Below are 18,014 nucleotides of genomic sequence, written 5' to 3'. Positions count from 1 at the left end.
ATCAGCCGCTACAGTAGCGTGACTCATTATTTTTTATAAATTCTATTATTCACATTTGAACACATCTGTATTGTTTAGTGAAACAACAACAGAAATCCTGCTTAATTAAAAAATGTAAAAATGATTTCCATTACATGAGAGTAGGTGTTAAAACTTCATGCTGCAATTTACAACTATAATTCTCTTCATTTAGTTTTTTTCTATAAACACAATATCTACTTAAACTGTATATTTTAAATGCAATGTTAAGTTTTATACTTTACAGTGGGCTATATTATATTTAGGCTAATATGTAAAACACATTTTACAGCTATGACCCAAAGTTGTTGTATATAGCTGTATACTAACACATGTATACTTACTGACAAGCAATGCATAAGATACAGTCTAATTAAAAGCACAATTGCCACAAAGTGGTATTCTTCAGATCAACAGCTTAGGTGGGATCTGATCTAAAGATTTAAAAAGGTTTCCAAAATCAGTAATAGTGACTTTTTCCAACAAGATAAATTACCTTACAGTAAAATCCAATAGCTCTGCTTTAATCTCAAGACTATGGGAAACACAGCTTCTGTACCAGGCTCACTTTGTGTTCACGGAAGGAAGAGTTAAAGAACAGCCTTTCCCAAAGTAGCGTGCTCCTGTCCAGCACTCCACCCTTGATTTCCCTCACAATAAGATCGATGCATCTTCCTAAATTTCTGCATTCAGTTACAGCACAGCTCTGCCACACTGCAAAATGTAATTTACTGTACAATCAGAAAATACAGTGCTGTTAAACCAAGCTGCACAGTACAGTATAAACTTCCACTTTAATACATTCTTTTTCTTAACCAATAATTGTATGCCATACAGCAAATGGAAATGTACTGTTATGTCAACTAATGATAACATTAACACCAACATACATACGGGTCATTCCATGCCAACTCAACTAGTGCCGTTGCTCGTCCGTCTCAGATTTTCCTAGAAAAATTCACCTGGGGGTTTTCAGACATGCTGAGTTCAGAAATGATAGCCATTATTTTTTTCTTTTTTTTCTTTCCCCTTCGACCTGTCACCTTGCAAAGGTCAACGTAAAGTGAGAAAGGGACCTTGACCAGAAAAATCACTCTGGGTGCAATTTAGATGCTACCATCATGTGTAGCACCTCGTTCTACTCGTATTGAATAGGGCTTTTCAGAAAAAAATACCAGGCGCACCCTACTCACTTCTGGCAAATTGCAAGACGAGGGGTAACCGACGACTTTTATTCAAACTTCAGCCTAACCCTTTACCCTGTAGGGGAAGTGAGTCCTAACATGTAAGTATTGCTGTAAGGAACCAGTCTTCCAAATTCTGTGAAAAACTTTTGGTTTCAAGTCCCACCACTGGTCATTTTTTTTTTATAAGTTGTGGTGCCTACCTAGGGGGATAATTGATTGACTGACCAACCATTTGTGAAAAAGTCATTTGCTGCATTCTCATGCTAGCCAATCAGTCAATTTCAGGGACAGCTGAAAGTCTTTGGTTTAGGAGGTCTTCGATGACAGAGACAGGTGTATTTAAAAGGTGCTGTAAACAAGGAAGATGTTTTTTTTTTTTAAGAAAAAACGTGAATGTAGTTTTTAAAACCCAACTAAGTAAGGTTCTGGTCAAATGTGTCATCGTAACGACGAAGTCCCAAGTCCAATGCAAGTTCATAACCCCTCAGCTCCAAGGTAGTGCCAGTGGAAGCACATACTGTTACTTTTTCCTCTAGATAAATCCTCAGAGAATGCAAAGTTGACGAAAGTGTCAGTTTGGATATAACTATGTGGCACTTTAGTCTCACCAAAGTGGCCATAAGCAATGCTTGAATGCATGACAAACGCAACTTCAAAAATCTGACAAAAATCCAAAATCACCCGGATACCATGATATTTTGCTTGATGCTTGTAGATCTCATCAACATCTATCTAAACATATCATTGAGTGTTTTTTTGGAGCCCCACGCAGGTTATTATGGCCTAAACTTGGTACAAATAGCAAAAATTCAAATTTCAATGGGGTTTACTGACCAATGGTGGGACTTGAAACCACATGTTTTTTCAATACGAGTAGATCGAGGTGCTACACGTGATGGTAGCAACTAAATTGCGCCCAGGGTGATTTTTGTGGTCAAGCTCCCTTTCTCACTTTAGGTTGACCTTTGCAAGGTCACAGGTCAAAGGGGACATTTAAAAAAAATGGCTATCATTTCTGAACTCAGCGTGTCAGAAAACCCAAGTGAGTTTTTCTAGGAAAATCTGAGACAGACAGGCAATGAAATGTCCCTTTTCTGGTTGAGTTGGCGTGGAATGACCTATACATATTTTTTGGGGGCATTTCACCTTCATATAGTAAAGAGAACAAATTCAACAGGAAAATGCATTTCAGCATGATAATGATATCCAAGCATTTCTGCTACTGTACTAAAATAATCAATAAATAAATCACATATAATTGATAAAAATCAGTCCCATACCAGCGATTCGGGAAAAAGAAAATATGAAATACACAACAGAGACTGTATTTTGATCAAGAATATGGATTGATTTGAATATTGGGAGTGTAGGAGTTCCGGGTCTACTGCGAGTTAAAATTGCATGTCATCTGCACTACTCTGACACAAATGCACAGTACAGTACAGTACAGCAATACTATCCACCTGTAGGATGTGGCTTGCCTTTCAAATGAACACAGAAAAGACCAGTCCAGTTAACGTGCTTCTATGACGCCACAGTAGATTCATCAATCACAGGCCAATTCCCAGTAGAGGACACATTGATCTGTTCCAATGGAATTAAGCTGTTGACTGCCAACAGCAGCATTACGCTTATGGGACTGAACTTGGCTCATTAGCGCTTTCTTCTGAATGACAAGTAATACTTTTTTTAAACAAAGTTATTAAAAAACTGGATAAGGGCAGACGTCCTGGATAAGGATGTCTGCTAATTAATAAATAAATAAATAAATAAATAAATAAATAAATAATAAGCCGAGGCTGCTCACATTACTGCATTATTACACAGTAAATAGCTTGACAGCTGCCAATGATAAAGCGATAATATTATGGTGATGTCACTTGTCATTATGTTACGCAAGGGAAACGTACACCGCCAACTTTTGATTTTGAAACCAGCAGAAACAAAACAATAGAAAATACATGTTTCTATATTTTATGTGACAGAATTTACAATGTTTCCACCTAACAGACGTATTGTATGCTAAAATCTTAGTAAAATTAATAACACAATGGCACCACGTCAGATTTTAAAATTAATTTCAGCTGACATTTGCCACTGATGATGGAATCCACAACCAATTAATGTAGTATTTATTTGAGGTTTATTTATCACCATAAAAATGACACTAACAGCCTTATAAAACTACCATAATGGCTTTAAATAAACAACTGATGGTGCTTACTTGTCAATTGCAGTGTTTCCTTGTTTTCTGTGTTTCGCTACTGTCTCAGTTTTATTCGAATGTAAAACCTCAAGGTACAGAACTTCCATGTACTGTACAATGTACAATAATACTGGTCAGGCGCTTGGACAAATATGTACATGCTAACTTATTATTATTATTTGTTTATTTAGCAGACGCCTTTATCCAAGGCGACTTACAGAGACTAGGGTGTGTGAACTGTGCATCAGCTGCAGAGTCACTTACAATTACGTCTCACCCGAAAGATGGAGCACAAGGAGGTTAAGTGACTTGCTCAGGGTCACACAATGAGTGAGTGGCTGAAGTGGGATTTGAACCGGGGACCTCCTGGTTACAAGCCCCTTTCTTTAACCACTGGACCACACAGCCTCCTTACAAATAGTTTTGACTTTGTTTTAGTTAGCATATTACAACAAGTTTAAATAGTTACCTCACAGTCCCTTGCAGTGCAAACTTCTAAAATACATTACAGTGAGAATGAAAGAAATATTGTACAATATACTTATTACAGTAGACTAATAACAGTAACGCAGGTCAAAGTGGAATTATTGTGTAACCTTAATATCCAGTGTTTTTTTTTTTTTTTAATATGAAAATAATAAAACGTGAACCTTTGTACATAATGCCACAAGATAGAGCGCATGAATTTACGACAGTAAATCAATTTACAACATCACTTTCTTTAAGCAGCTGTTTCTTGTTTGTGGTTGAGGTACAGTAGGTGTATGGATGGTACTGCATACTGTTGTGATCCGTTTGTCTTTGTAGGGGATGGAAATCATTCTCACAGCAGAAAATAAGAAAAAATAAGTCTGAGGCTGGGCTTTTTTTTTAGCCAGCTATATTACATGAATAATTAATTCAGCCCATCCATGCTCAAATATCACTGCAGTTATGTTCTGAGGATTTTAATGTAAGGACAGACAAGGTGAAAACAAAATAATCTCATCAAAGACTCAATCATTGAGAAAGCCAATAAAATATTCACAAGAGCTGATTAAGATGTTAAACCGACAGGGCTTCTTTAGATGGTATAATGGAAGGTTTATTTTAAAATCTATATTGTACAAAGATTGGGTTGTAAAATGGAAACTGAACCAATAAACTCAAGTATATATTTTGGACAGAATTATCTGCTACTTACAGTATACAGTAGAAAGGGTTGTCAGATATACAGTATTGTACAGTCTTATTGATATATTTACCTTATGCTTTTTCTTATTTATCTTTTATAATCTGGACACATACAACTTTAGGCTACAACAGTGCTTAGCAGGTGTAATAGTATGATGCAGAATGCAGGTTGCCAAATGCGTCTTACAGAAATACATTGAGAATTAAAACGTGCCACACTTACCAGCTCTATGGAATATAGAGTTGACGGCAATATCTAACTTTTATTATTATTATTATTATTATTATTATTATTATTATTATTATTATTATTATTATTATTATTATTATTATTATTATTATAACAGGCAAAGCAAGGTTTAAAGAATTACATGTTAATCTTCAGCGAATGCATTTGTTCTACGAGCATGCATGTTCAGTTTAACGATAATAAAACCTTAGGATACATTTATTGGTGCTGGCTTAAAAACCTGCATTAGCTGTAATCAAGTTACAAGCCTCCCTTTCCATTATGACAGATTACACATCTTAACCCTTTTGAAGAAATCTTTAATAAAGTATTGATTATTCAAAGCACCAGAGCAGACATCTATTCTCAGGTAGTAGGCCTAATTCTAGTAACAGAAAGCTGAGTTGGGTGGTTGGATGAGCAGTGTGATGTCTACAGGGAGTACGAATTACATTTCCCAGAATGCACAGAAAATTATTTTATACTGACAGATGAATTGTAGAACTTCTTATTTTTTTTAATTTTTACCTTTTATTCAACATCTTTATTTATAAAAAATCATATTTATTGACATGTAATCCCCACCCCCCCATGGCTAAATTAAGTGTCAAACACTCTTGAAGTGACAACTCCTTAGGCAATAGTCCAGTTTAATCTAAACTGTTGTCACTCCACAATTTTAAAGCTCCAACAACAGCAAGCAGTATCACACATGCTGACCTACAGAGTGACTACTGTACCCCACTTCAGGCTCAGCATATCTGTATCCATCTCTCATCGCATATGGCAAACAGTATGACATAAAATAGAAGACAATTAAAGACGCTTGCCAAAGAAACTGTCCGATACATACTGTAATGAGAATGAAGTATGAAATCACAAGTAACACAGGTCTCTGGACTTTCAAGCTTTCAAGAATTTCAAGCTACTGTACCTGGGATTCCGGATTTTAACCTCCCAGTTTTAGTAATAGAAAAATACAGATCCTGTATCGACCAATGGAAATTGTCAATAAAAACTTAGTACCCTCTGTAAATTGCAAAACTGAACCTGGAGGTGAAAAGATTGACAATGTGATAAAATTCTAGTCACTACTCTACCTACACCCATAAAAAATGCCTAGGAGGGACTAGTACAGTATTCCAAGAATCTAAAGCAACCTGCTTTTGCTGGTACAGAACCTACAGTTCAAAGCCAGTAAACAAAGATTACACATGGATTATTATGATTATGGTCAACAATACGGCCACTGAAAGGTCACAGCAAAATTATGACACTCCAAAAACATGTTCTATTTTTAGTGTTCTCATGGTCCCCTTTGAAGGACCAGCCTTTCCACAACAACAAACAGGAGTTGAAGAGACTACAATAACACTGCCCGCTCTGTTGGGAGTGCCTACAGGATTTTTTGGGATTACAGAATCATTTCTCAAGATTTCCTTGATAACCCCCAATACTGACGTTCAACTCCATTCCAACTTAAAGATCTTAGTTTAGCAGGAAACAAAAATCTAGCAAAACAATGCAAAAGATGTCCTCTCTCTGCAATGTGCATGGAGTTATGGCCGATGACCCTCTGGTACAGTAAGACTGGAAACAGGGCTTTGGGTGAGGTGCTACTTAGCTGGGACATCAGAACCCAGATAGACGTGATTTACAGTATTGCTCAACAGGTACTGTACAATACATTTAGCAAAAAAAAAAAAAAAAAAAAAAGCTCATCCCCACCAGACTACACATTTAATTGCTGCAAACATTCACAAATTCACCCATAACTTCAAAAACACTCGATTAAGTCAAATAGTAAAACATCTTAACTATCACCTTCATCAGCGTTCTACTTGAAAAAACAAAATCAGCGTTCTACTTGAAAAAACAAAGTACAGTACCAGTAAATGGGGAAACTCCTAGCAACCATTTAAAATATTTACTTGTAAACCCAATTTCAGAGCAGACTGTCAACAAAGCACACTGACCTCTGCGACAGTGCTACACAAGTGGCCTACAGGATCTGTGGGTTTACGTATTATTTAACTCAAATTAATAAATTGGTGATAAGAAAATAAGTTAAATAAGAAAAAAAAAAAGTATACAGTACTATAAGGAATAATGTTCTCAGAAGACAGGTAACACACATGATTCAGATTACTGCCACACGATAACACATGTTTCTGTGTTCTTGTGTTTCATTGTCATTGCCAAGGATTCAGTACCCTCCCTGCACCTGAGGCACGGATTAACCCAGCCTAACACACAAACTGCACCTAAAAAAATGTTCCTGTGCACTTACTGATAAACCAGGCAGCCAAACTATTTGAGGAAGTGTCGTAATCAGTTACAAATGTATAAAAAAAAAACAAAAAAAAAAAACCCTAATTGATTCATACTGTACTGTGCCAATTGAAACCTGCAAACCTGTGTCACCAGATAAGACAATTTTTTTTTTATTAAAAAAAAAGGTTTCAACAAATTCAACAATTATTTATAACACGTACTTATTAACCTATTTTTAAAATAGCTTGTCGTACACTAATCAAACAGATTCAGCTTTAACCATACAAGCTCGCTGACAACATAAGTTTACAAAATCTGTGCAATGCTAATGAGCAGAAAAATGAGTGATGTTTTATTATTACTGTTAAAATTATCAATATTTGGCAAATGACCACAATAAGTCACCTTTTGAGTACTTTTGAGTGTTCAATGTAACTACAGTAAGAAAAAAGTTATCTTTAAATAATTGTATTTTTTTCAACTACTTTAATACAGGTCTTGTCTTATTGTCAATTTGCAAGAAACTATTTTTGGCACAGTGACTCAAATATACATTATTGCGATGTATTGCTCATACACAGCCTCCACTTTGTAAACACAAGTGCTGTATTGTTTTCCTTTGTTTTGGTTTTATTTTACAACAGGTATATCTGGTAAAAGTAGATTATGCAATAAAGCACTCCTTTTAATTGTGATGGTGGTTGAAAAATAAAATGCCAAGCTCGTCAACAGTTATTTTCTTAAAATCAACATACATATTAAACAAGACTATTTATCATTTAATCATTTTCATATAATAAAAAAGTTAAACACATCTTAAAAGAAAAAACAAACACTGTTCCTGTTTCAAAAGCAATGCATTACCATTTCCACTGCATCAATGAGCAACGTTAAGGTGAGCATAAAGACCGGCGAATGATACAACAGCGCCGACTATTGAACCACTTCACTTTCATGCTCTACAACCGACGCCAATCACGGCCCCAAATAATCTAAATATAACTCTTTGAAAAGCTGTTATCGTTATCTGGTGGGTCCCGATACAATAATGAATCCGTAATTACTGATATGTTCCCCTCTACTGTAGTTAATATGTTCTGCTATAAAAACTTCTAGTACACTTGTTTCAAATTACACTACAAATTAAATACAGACACTCGCTGGGGTGCGGGTATACATAAGAAGAGGTTATTCAAACATATTTTAATATCAGTAGTTAATACTGAGTTATGTTAGCCGATACCGGGGACTAAAGAGTAGGATACTCTTTGGTCAAATGTTTCAACGTCTGTCGTATGCCTTATGAATGTTATTACCGCCTCACCAGAATGATAATGCTTAAGAATCAGGTTAGAAAACAGAAATAAGACAATACAAATAAAACAAAAACTTACCTGTAAACTGCGTGATGTTATGCTGGTGTTACACGCCCTCCATGCTTGCACTACACTGCTTGAGCAACGATCAAGAAAGTTAACATTTCTTTCTAGCTCACTCTTTAGCCTCTATGCCTGCCTCTTTCTCACCCCAGACCGTTTGGAATGTTGAAACGCCTGATCCCAAGCCAGTCAAACCCACTCAGCTTCTATTTCTCTGTTCCTCTATTCACTGGAGCACAACAATAAGCAGTCTAACTATCTCCGAATCTGAATGCAAACACACACATGCCGCGTGCATCGTTCCTAGAGCAGAGCTCCCTTGTCCTTTTTCAAATCTCATCCGTCTCTGATTCAGCAGGGGGTGTTTTCTCTATTCCAACTTCCAACTGTTGCTTTTACTCTAACTATTTTTTTTCACGGCTTTTTTTTTTTTTTTTTTTTCACGGTATGGCAACCAATGTCACAAAATCCACCAGCTTCTTGAGAATGCTGATGCTTTTATTCATTACGTTATAAAATTAAATGTTTATTTATTGACAGTTATTCTGTGAATGTAAAAAAAGAAAAGCATAACTTGCCACAACGTATTCCTTTGTACTTGACGCTAGTTTGTAATTCCTTCCCTCTATCCTTCTTTACAAGAGCTGTTTAATAAATATATTGCTATTTTAAAGTCAATCAAGTAACTACAATACCATATACTGTTAAATAAATTGTCTTTCTAGTCTGCCCGTGTCGTTCTTATGAAATGCATAGGGTCTAACAGCAGGGATTACTGCACATGTATAAACAAACTGCCCTAATCTGTGAAGCAGTGTTGCAAGGTGTCACGAGAAAAACAAGCGGCACAGCCTTTCAAACGAAGCCCAACCCATTTCAGAGGGAGGGGAGTGGGGGTGTTTATACAAATTCCATATTTTTTAATCGTTTTTCTGTTGAACGAGTGGGGATAGGATTCTAAAATGCTAATGACGTTCCTATACATTGACAGCATTCAACCCGCGACTCTCAAAAAAATAAAGCGACTTGTTAAAATAACAAGCCCAAATCCGCGTATTTTAAGCGGACTTGGCAACTGTGCTGTGAACCCATCCTCCCGCTAAACTCATAGCTCAGGTCATGATAAAACAGCAATGACGCAGATCCTCTGAGATGCACAGTGCGTGACTGAGCGGGATAAACACAACTCTCATGTGGATATTGGCTGTTGGTATGGGGGTGCAAGAACACCACAGTTAAGATAATGTACTGGTAGTCACACAATATGTTACATGTGACAGCTGCAGAAGTCATTTCAGTCTGGAGTCAAAGTAATTGTTGCAGTCAAAATACACATTTTTAATTTAAATAAACAAGGAGACTCACATTACTAAAATAAAACAAAAGAAAAATGGCTTTAAAACAGCTATTGTGCTGATGAGAGTACCTGAATATTCAGCACTCTGCTGAAGCATATACTCAGATTGGCAAGGGGTTGAAACCTCTGTTGTGCCAGACCTGTCTCTGTCAGCATGAGCTATTTAAGGATTACCAACACTGGCAAAAGGGGTAAACAAATGTGTTATAAATTATTTGTTGCATACTGATGCAGCTTTGTACTGTTGGGGTTAACTACTCACAAACTTGCGGTACTGCATAGGCGAAATATTTCCCAGTAACTTGAGATGGCACATCTGTAACAGATCTGCTGACCCTCTCTGCCTCATCAATCGCAAACAATAGGCACTTGCAGAAAGAGTCTTCCTTTCCGACAGGGACTCTGAGAACACAGTGGGTACTCTGCAGCAAAGGGGATGTAGGATATAGCTTCCAGCACTATGCAGCTATACTGCACTGTACCATGGCTCATTCAAATATTGAGATATTCAAATGCACCATATTTGCCAGATCTAAACCCTATGGCCTCAATCACGATTGTATACTTCTTGAGGTTTCATTGCATCCTGGAGCATTTCTTTCCTTGCCAGGCTTCCACAATGAACAGATTGTATCTCAAGTTATTTGCCACAGAGCGCACAATACAGTTCTCAGTGCTTCATCCATAACTACTAAACACTCAACAGTGATGAATTTAGAAATACTAAAATAAACTAAAATTCAATAACTATTTCCAGTTTTTGGCGCTTCTAAAATGGAAGCTTGTACTGGAAGACACAGACATTCTTTTGCTGTGAAGCCCACCTTATTTTTAAAACCACCTGGATGAATTTGTGGAATTAGCATGTTTAAAAAAAAAAAAAAAAAAAACACAGCTGACCGAAGCATAGCACAAGACTAAGAGCCTTTGACAAATAGGCTCCCTTTACAGCCAATCCTTTTTTCGTTAGACAATATTTACATGGGAACTTACAGAAAGGTTTTCTTTACATCTAAAACTGTAATTCACATGTTATGAGATTGTTATAGGAAAGCTGCATTTTGACCGTATCAAAGCCCTTTAAAAAAGATGCAGTTTCCAGAGATACAAAAAAAAAATGCCATATAGGCTGTAGTATACCTCTACTCCTACTTTACTGTGGGAGCATATCAAATACAGCAGTTTAAAAACATTTCACACAGTGAAACAACTTTAAAAAGCCATGAAGGTCACAAGTACAGTGACTGGCACAGGCAGGGATGTGAAAAACAGTTCAAAGAAATCTTTTGGTGCGACCCAGAGTGGTGGCAACCAACTGTATCTACTCTTCCAGTAAGTAATGTCTGCTGTGGTTGAGGTGCCCCTGTGAATTAGATTTTACATCTCAGAGAGAAATACTTTTAAAAGCAGCATGGTCCTACCAACACGTTTAGTCTTGCACTAAAATGCAATTCATGTGTGACTGCTTGCTTACATTATTACAGTACATAATACAATTAGATTGAAGCAGCTAGACTATCATCTCAGTTTGGGTAAATAATTTATAAGTAACTGTATTCTTCAAAACTGATGGGATGGGTGCAGATAAGTCAGTTAAAAGTGAAATTCATAAACACTTTTTTTTTTTTTTTACAGCATATTACTTTCTTATTCATTTTAACCAGCATAGGTTTATAGCTGTCATATACTGTACACCACTTTTGAGGCCATTGAAAACACCTCTCAATTAAATGATATTGTTATTCACGCTCCAATTTTGCACCAATTTTGCAATTACGCTGTAGCTTATGGATTGGAAGATTGTGAAACGGATCCCTGGCCAGCACTGACTAAGCCTTAGCGTTAGTCAAAACTAAGCATCACCGGGCCAAACACGACGCAGATAAACTCCAGAGGGACTGTACTATAATTCCTACTTAATTTGAAAAATAATAAACCACTGGGGAGAGAGTTAGTTAGTCATTTAATCTCAGGGGCGTCACCACGCACTATAACCCATAGAAAGTGATTTTGCTTGACTAAGCTCTTGCGTCACTTTGAAATGAAGAAAACAGTGGTGGAAACTTGGTTTACAAACTTGGTTTACAATGTGCAGGGGTTAGAGAACTTCATCTGTAAGCCTGTGTAGGGAAAGAACATGACATGACAACCAGCTTTGTCAAACTACATGCACTTCTATAAAAGAGCAATAAACACTACCCACAAAACAAATCAATTCCAAGACAAACGGGGTACAAAATTCAAGACTGTTTTAAAGGCCTGAGGCAATTGTAAAACCACTGTTAAAAGCATTTCAATCAGTAATGCTTCTGGGATGTGTAGCCCTACACCAATGTTCTACAAGACTGATGAAAGAATATGTAAATTGCATATTAACCAGAAAGCTCCCAACAGACAACATAACATAGTATTCCTGGGATGGAAATAAGACAACCTTAAAATAAACAAACTAAGTACAACACAGGCTAGAGTTAATGTAATTCTGGAGCCACTAGCAGAATCAAATTGTGGAATGCAGTGCTGCTAAGCAGCGTGGGATCAAAAGATTCTGTGGCACTTCAAGCAATGACACACAAATAGAACAAAACTATTTGAGAAATAGGCTTATTTAATTTTAGTCAGTGTGAAAACATGAATATTTCTAGCACAGTAGGAACTCTATTAATGAAATTTCAAATAAAATTGAAAATGAACTTACTGCAGATTATTTATGAAAACAAACGTGTAGTTTTTAAATGTAACAAATTAACTGTTTTTTCACCAGACAATAATGCATTTTTTTTTTTTTTTTTTATAAATATAATCCTGCAGTATGCAAGTATCTGTATAGGACTCCAAACCAGACACCTCAGTACTCCACTGAAAAAGCAGTACCATTTTTTTTTTTTACCATTGTTTTCACAGCTAAGGGCAACTGTCATTGTATAAATGTTTCACTGCAGAACCAGCTTAGAAAATCAGGCATTTTTGTCACCGGCAAGCCTAACATTGTCATACAAAATAGCCCCAGTGCTCCACCTCTTGAACCTTACTGGCTCTGAATAGAGTTCAAATGAAGCTGGCCACAGAATAAAACAGAAATCTGGAGCCTTTCAGATCTGATGCGTGTGTACTTCTAAGCAACAGTGGCTCCTGCTATAAATTCACATGGTCTGCAGCAATGACTTGTGTTTGTTGCACGGTGCTAAAAACCTGTATAAAGCAGTCAGTGCATGCCGTTCCCCCCTCCTCCTGCTGCACTGAACCCACAGGTCCTGCAGGCCACAGACCTCATTGCCTACTCCACTGCTGCTGGGTCAAAAACACACACAAAGCTTTTCTGTCTGTTGCTTTGAATTCCAAACACTGAGCACATGCCAACTTTCCCAAACATCTTCACGCAAAAGAACTTGATTAAAATAAATCAGCATTCAGTTATTTTGCAGTCTTCTTTTTCATACAGTAAACCAATGAACTATTGTTCAAATCACACAAGCTATTCAGAGTAGACCTTTGGTATTTTATTCTGCTTCTGTGCACTCGACTCACTCAGGTATTAATTATACACCACTGGAAACGGGAGAGTGCAGAGAGAAAATGAATAGCATATGCAACAGATTGTGTAAACACTAAAGAAGAAATAAATATACTGGATATTTACCATATTAAACACATGGACCCATAACTTTGTGTAATATATGTATTAAGAGAATATTCATAGTCCCTATACAGCAGGTGTTTTGGGGTACAACAGCACCATCTTAGTACAAGTTTTCCTTAAAACGTGCAGCACTGTTTGTCAAGTGTATACAGCACCACTGTATGACTATATTGTATGACAACTGAAGCCAGTGCAAATACTGGAATTACATTGAAACACTTAAATATCAAGGAAAACATTACGTTTCCAAAAGCTGTCATTATATTTAGAATTTACAGATTCTTGCTCCGACTACAGTAGATATAAATATCTACTCAGACTTTAGATACAACAAAAAAAACAGAAGACAACCTGCTATTTAATTTTGAGGGTCTGGAGGCGATGACTACGAGTGTGGGTCCTTCACTCTATTCCCTGGGACACCATGCACCACAACACTTTTCTATACAAATGTGTAAATAAATGGATGGAAAAGAAAGTAGATGTCCTTGTACAATAACTTCGATTTGCAAAGGGCTACACATTTGTTTTACTTTATTATTTTTATAGTACATGACTGACCATCTGGTGGTTCAGTTATGACTTATTGCAATAAAACCCAATTGAAATGCTAAGCAGCTGTTCTGATGCACTTCGTATTTATAAAAATAGTCTGGAGAGAAGAATGACTCCATTCCATGAAAAAGGAAAGAAATAAAATAAACTATTTATTTAAACTTAAACTTGTATCCTTTTGTCATATTTAAATGACGGTCTTATCCCAAAGTTAAGAAGAAATATACCTTCATAAGCAGCTACTGTAACAGTTACAATACACATATACAGCTTGAAATCAAATACAACAAATCACTGCTGATCAAAGAATAAACAAGAATAATAAATCCAATGTCTTATCCTGTAAATACCTCTGTTAATTTTCCTGAGCACATTCCTACTAAAAAAAAAAAAATTAATGTATGATTAAGAACAGTCTCAAAGTTATATTTTATGAGGAACTGCACTTGCCCCAAGTCACTCTGTTTCTGAACAACAGCCCAACTTAACTGATTGAAAACCACACAGAATGTGACTTGGCATCACTTCCATGCTTCTGGTCCCAACAGAACCAAGACCAGGTGTAATCTTCATCCAGTTAGTTCAATTTATTACCAGTGCTGTGTCAATCAAGCAACCAACCCATGTCTGTTCTCTTGTATCCAAAATAAACAACATCTGCAATTGTTGTCAACTGGTAATGCCAAGGAATGCTGCCTCACCACACAGGAAGCACAAGGTTGATGTGTTTTTCAGTGACAAAAGGACTGTATGAGGTACAACACAAGAAACACAACACTGCACGGCAGTTACAAAATAAAACAATCCAACTTCTACAGCAGACTGTCCATCATTTTCAGTAGTAATTTATAAAGAAGAAATATAGCCATACCATCTTTAATAACCAATACACCAACCCTTGTGTATCAAACAAATACTGATCGCAGCACTACATTTCCCATCATCCTCCTGCTCACATATGTAACGGAGATGGATTTACCAGTGAGCAGGAGGATGATGGGAAATGTAGCTCTGAGAGGTCCATGCGGGTACATGGGAAGCCATCTTGAGGCAGGAAATGCAATTTAAAAGTTTAAAAAAGTGGTCAAAATGTAAAAAAAGAAATTAAAACAATACACACACCTTACGTAAACCGTTGTAGCAACACATGGGAACACGTAACACAATAAAATAAAAATATTCTTCATGGAGTCCCTTAAGGCTCAGGCTAGCCAATGTAAAAATCCAGAAACCTTCACGTCATAACAATTTTTGTCTATTACCCCCTCTAGTGGGCATCCTAGTTTTTTCTATAACCTTAACACAGATGCCATATGTTTAGCTTCCTTAAAATGTTTCGCTACTGGGGAATTTAAATCCTCCCGTCTAATCGCACTCTTATGCTCAGAAATGCAAGTTTTAACAGGTCTTGTAGTTTCACCAACATATATAAGTCCACATGGACATTTTATTACATAAACCACATAATCAGAGACAGATGGAAAGTAATCCTTAATATAATACTTCTGTCCAGACTATGGATGGTGGAAGGTCTTGGATCTAATCATATTACACTGTGCACAGCGTCCGCATGGTTTATTCCCCCAATAGCTCTTATCAGATAGAAAATGTGTCTTGGTTACCATCTTTGTTTGTAAGACATAAGTGGTGGTTCAGAGAAGATCGTTTCTAACTTTTCATTCTCAGCAATTAAATGCTCACCATCCCACCCCTAGCAAAGGCTCTAGAAAAAAGCTTGTCTCTAGCCTACCCAGCTTTGCAACACCCTCAGGCTGGTACTCGGGGAACTGCGCCTCCGACGGTACGCTGACTGTCCTCCGCAGGTTTCTCCCCTTGGAGGAGTCTGACTGGCTTTCATGGAGCACCTCAACCGGCATCTGTGATGGAGAGAACAAGACCAGCGGTAATGAGAATTCTGAGCCCGCACTTTCACATTCTGTTCATGCCTCTGGTGATGAAAACTAACATAGTTAATGTGGGATCATTCCATGTATGGCAAGAGATACTGGTTCACCCTACACTGCATGTTTGCTTTTTTCTGCATGTTATTTACATAAAGTCACAGGTCATAATTCTGGAAAAAAAATAAAAATAAATAGAAGATTTCTAAAGTGTAACACCAACTACATAAACACTGGTTCTTTATATAGAAAACAAGTGTGATTCCACAGGACAGTGTGTCTAAATAGGTTACTAGAGTTTACATGGGTTGTACATTATATTTAAATTCACTAGAGGGACCCGAAGGTATGGGCTGGACTTTAAAATCTGTTTAAGGGGTTCACTAGCGAGTAATTTACTGAATTTTCGTTGATCTATTTTGCATATTCAAGTATATAATGCATTTTTCTGAATGAATCTGATCCATACCAGTCTCCCGTTACATAGCAGTGTGAGCCAAGCCAAGTTTCACATTGGCTTCAATAAGAAACAACATTTTATACCAATGAAGTGTGGAAAATTGGCCTCATAGTAAACCTGCATGTATGGTACACTATAAATAACAACGGAATCGTGTTTCCGGTGTCAGCTGTGACTGTATTTGATAGTTTTTTTTTTTTTTTTTAAGTATAGCTCCAGGCACACTTACCTCTTCCTCCTTGTTGAGCAGTATCAGCTGGTTGTCGGTCAGGATGCAGTACTTCCTCTCCCATGTGGTGGTCTCGGTATAGGGGGACTGGCCGCAAGACAGTCGGTGGGTGGGCGGCCCCTTCACATCTGAGAAGAAACCAAAAGGAAAGAAGTCAGTGGACAAGAACAGCGAACCAAAGCAAAGAATTGTCTGAAATACAATAGGTCAGTCAATGACAGAAGAAAGTCATATTGTCAGATGTCATATTGTAAACACAAACCAAATTTAGGTCCGGTATGCAATACAAACCAACGATGTGCGTTTCACAAAAAGTTGTATTTACTGCAAAGAACATTACAGTAATTACAGAACATTGTGTCAGCATCTCCTAGAAACAATGACAACATTAAAGCGTAGAAATAAAAAGCACAGCCTGTCCACAAATTACAGCTTTATGCACAGTATGTTAAGGTATTGGAGAGCTTGATACATTAAAACCTCTTTTGGTGAATCCTGTATTGAGGGGGGGTGGGAAGAGGTTGAAAAGTATTTGTCTGCATAATGTTGTGTGACCACTAGATGGCATTAAATACATGCAAACAATGTCTCTCCAACTGATGCACTCACAATAACAGGCTGTCATGCAGTAGGTTTATAGTGTACTAAAGTACATACTACTTCTTTGGTGACTTCAAAGTTTATTGGTAAGGGAGAAAGGGTGAATCCGTCTCCTCTGCAAAGCAAATGCTGTGAAACTCAATTTCTATCACTTCCAAAAAAATAAAATATAAGCCTAGTCAGTGCAAAAGGTGCTAGCAATCTGCTGGCTGCAGTGTAATGTATTGGAGTTGCTGTTTGAATCTGTTTGAATTTTTCCCCCCTTGCCTTGAACAAGGTCACCGACAAACTACTGTAACGTAATGTACAAACTAACAATGTAAGTGTATTAAAAACTGCTTGTTTGACAAAAAAAAAACAAATGATAATACCAAAATGTCTTGCTTAAGGCAATAAAAAGGCAGCCCATCAGTTCCTATGCTGTGTGATCCTGGCATACACAAAGACTGTGACCTCCTAGTCCCCAGTACATCAAACCAGATCTAATACTGTTTCACTCTGCCTCTTTTGGGACATCTTATAAAATGAATAGATAAAAAGCCTAGTCGATCACTGATTAATCCAAATCCCAGGACTGCCATAGTACAAAAGGCAGTGTATTAAAAAGCTGTAGTTATGAGAATATGAACAAAAAAGATAACTAATGAGGTATCCTAATTATATATATATATATATATATATATATATATATATATATATATATATATATATATATATATATATATATATCACTGTAGCCTTTTTTGTAGCCTTACAATGATATATATATATATATATATATATATATATATATATATATCACTGTA

General features: G+C 36.8%; 1 protein-coding gene across 5 annotated transcripts in view; it reads right to left on the bottom strand.

The window, feature by feature from the left end:
• rasal2 (RAS protein activator like 2) overlaps positions 1-18,014 on the bottom strand; it is an 85,642-nt gene that overhangs the window by 25,110 nt on the left and 42,518 nt on the right. For 4 of the 5 annotated variants that reach the window (XM_034014054.3, XM_034014063.3, XM_034014047.3 and 1 more), the window contains 2 exons: positions 16,609-16,736; positions 15,769-15,895 (listed from right to left, as the gene is read on the bottom strand). In XM_034014054.3, coding sequence (XP_033869945.3) covers positions 15,769-15,895; positions 16,609-16,736 — 255 coding nt within the window. Of the gene's footprint in view, positions 1-8,481; positions 8,880-15,768; positions 15,896-16,608; positions 16,737-18,014 lie in introns of those variants that run through there. The other variant, XM_034014071.3, reaches the window with a different exon arrangement.

The sequence above is a fragment of the Acipenser ruthenus genome, chromosome 10, assembly GCF_902713425.1.
Source record: "Acipenser ruthenus chromosome 10, fAciRut3.2 maternal haplotype, whole genome shotgun sequence".
Lineage (NCBI taxonomy): Eukaryota > Metazoa > Chordata > Actinopteri > Acipenseriformes > Acipenseridae > Acipenser > Acipenser ruthenus.
Note: the sequence above shows the minus strand (reverse complement) of the source record. Positions and strands in the feature narration are given on the sequence as shown.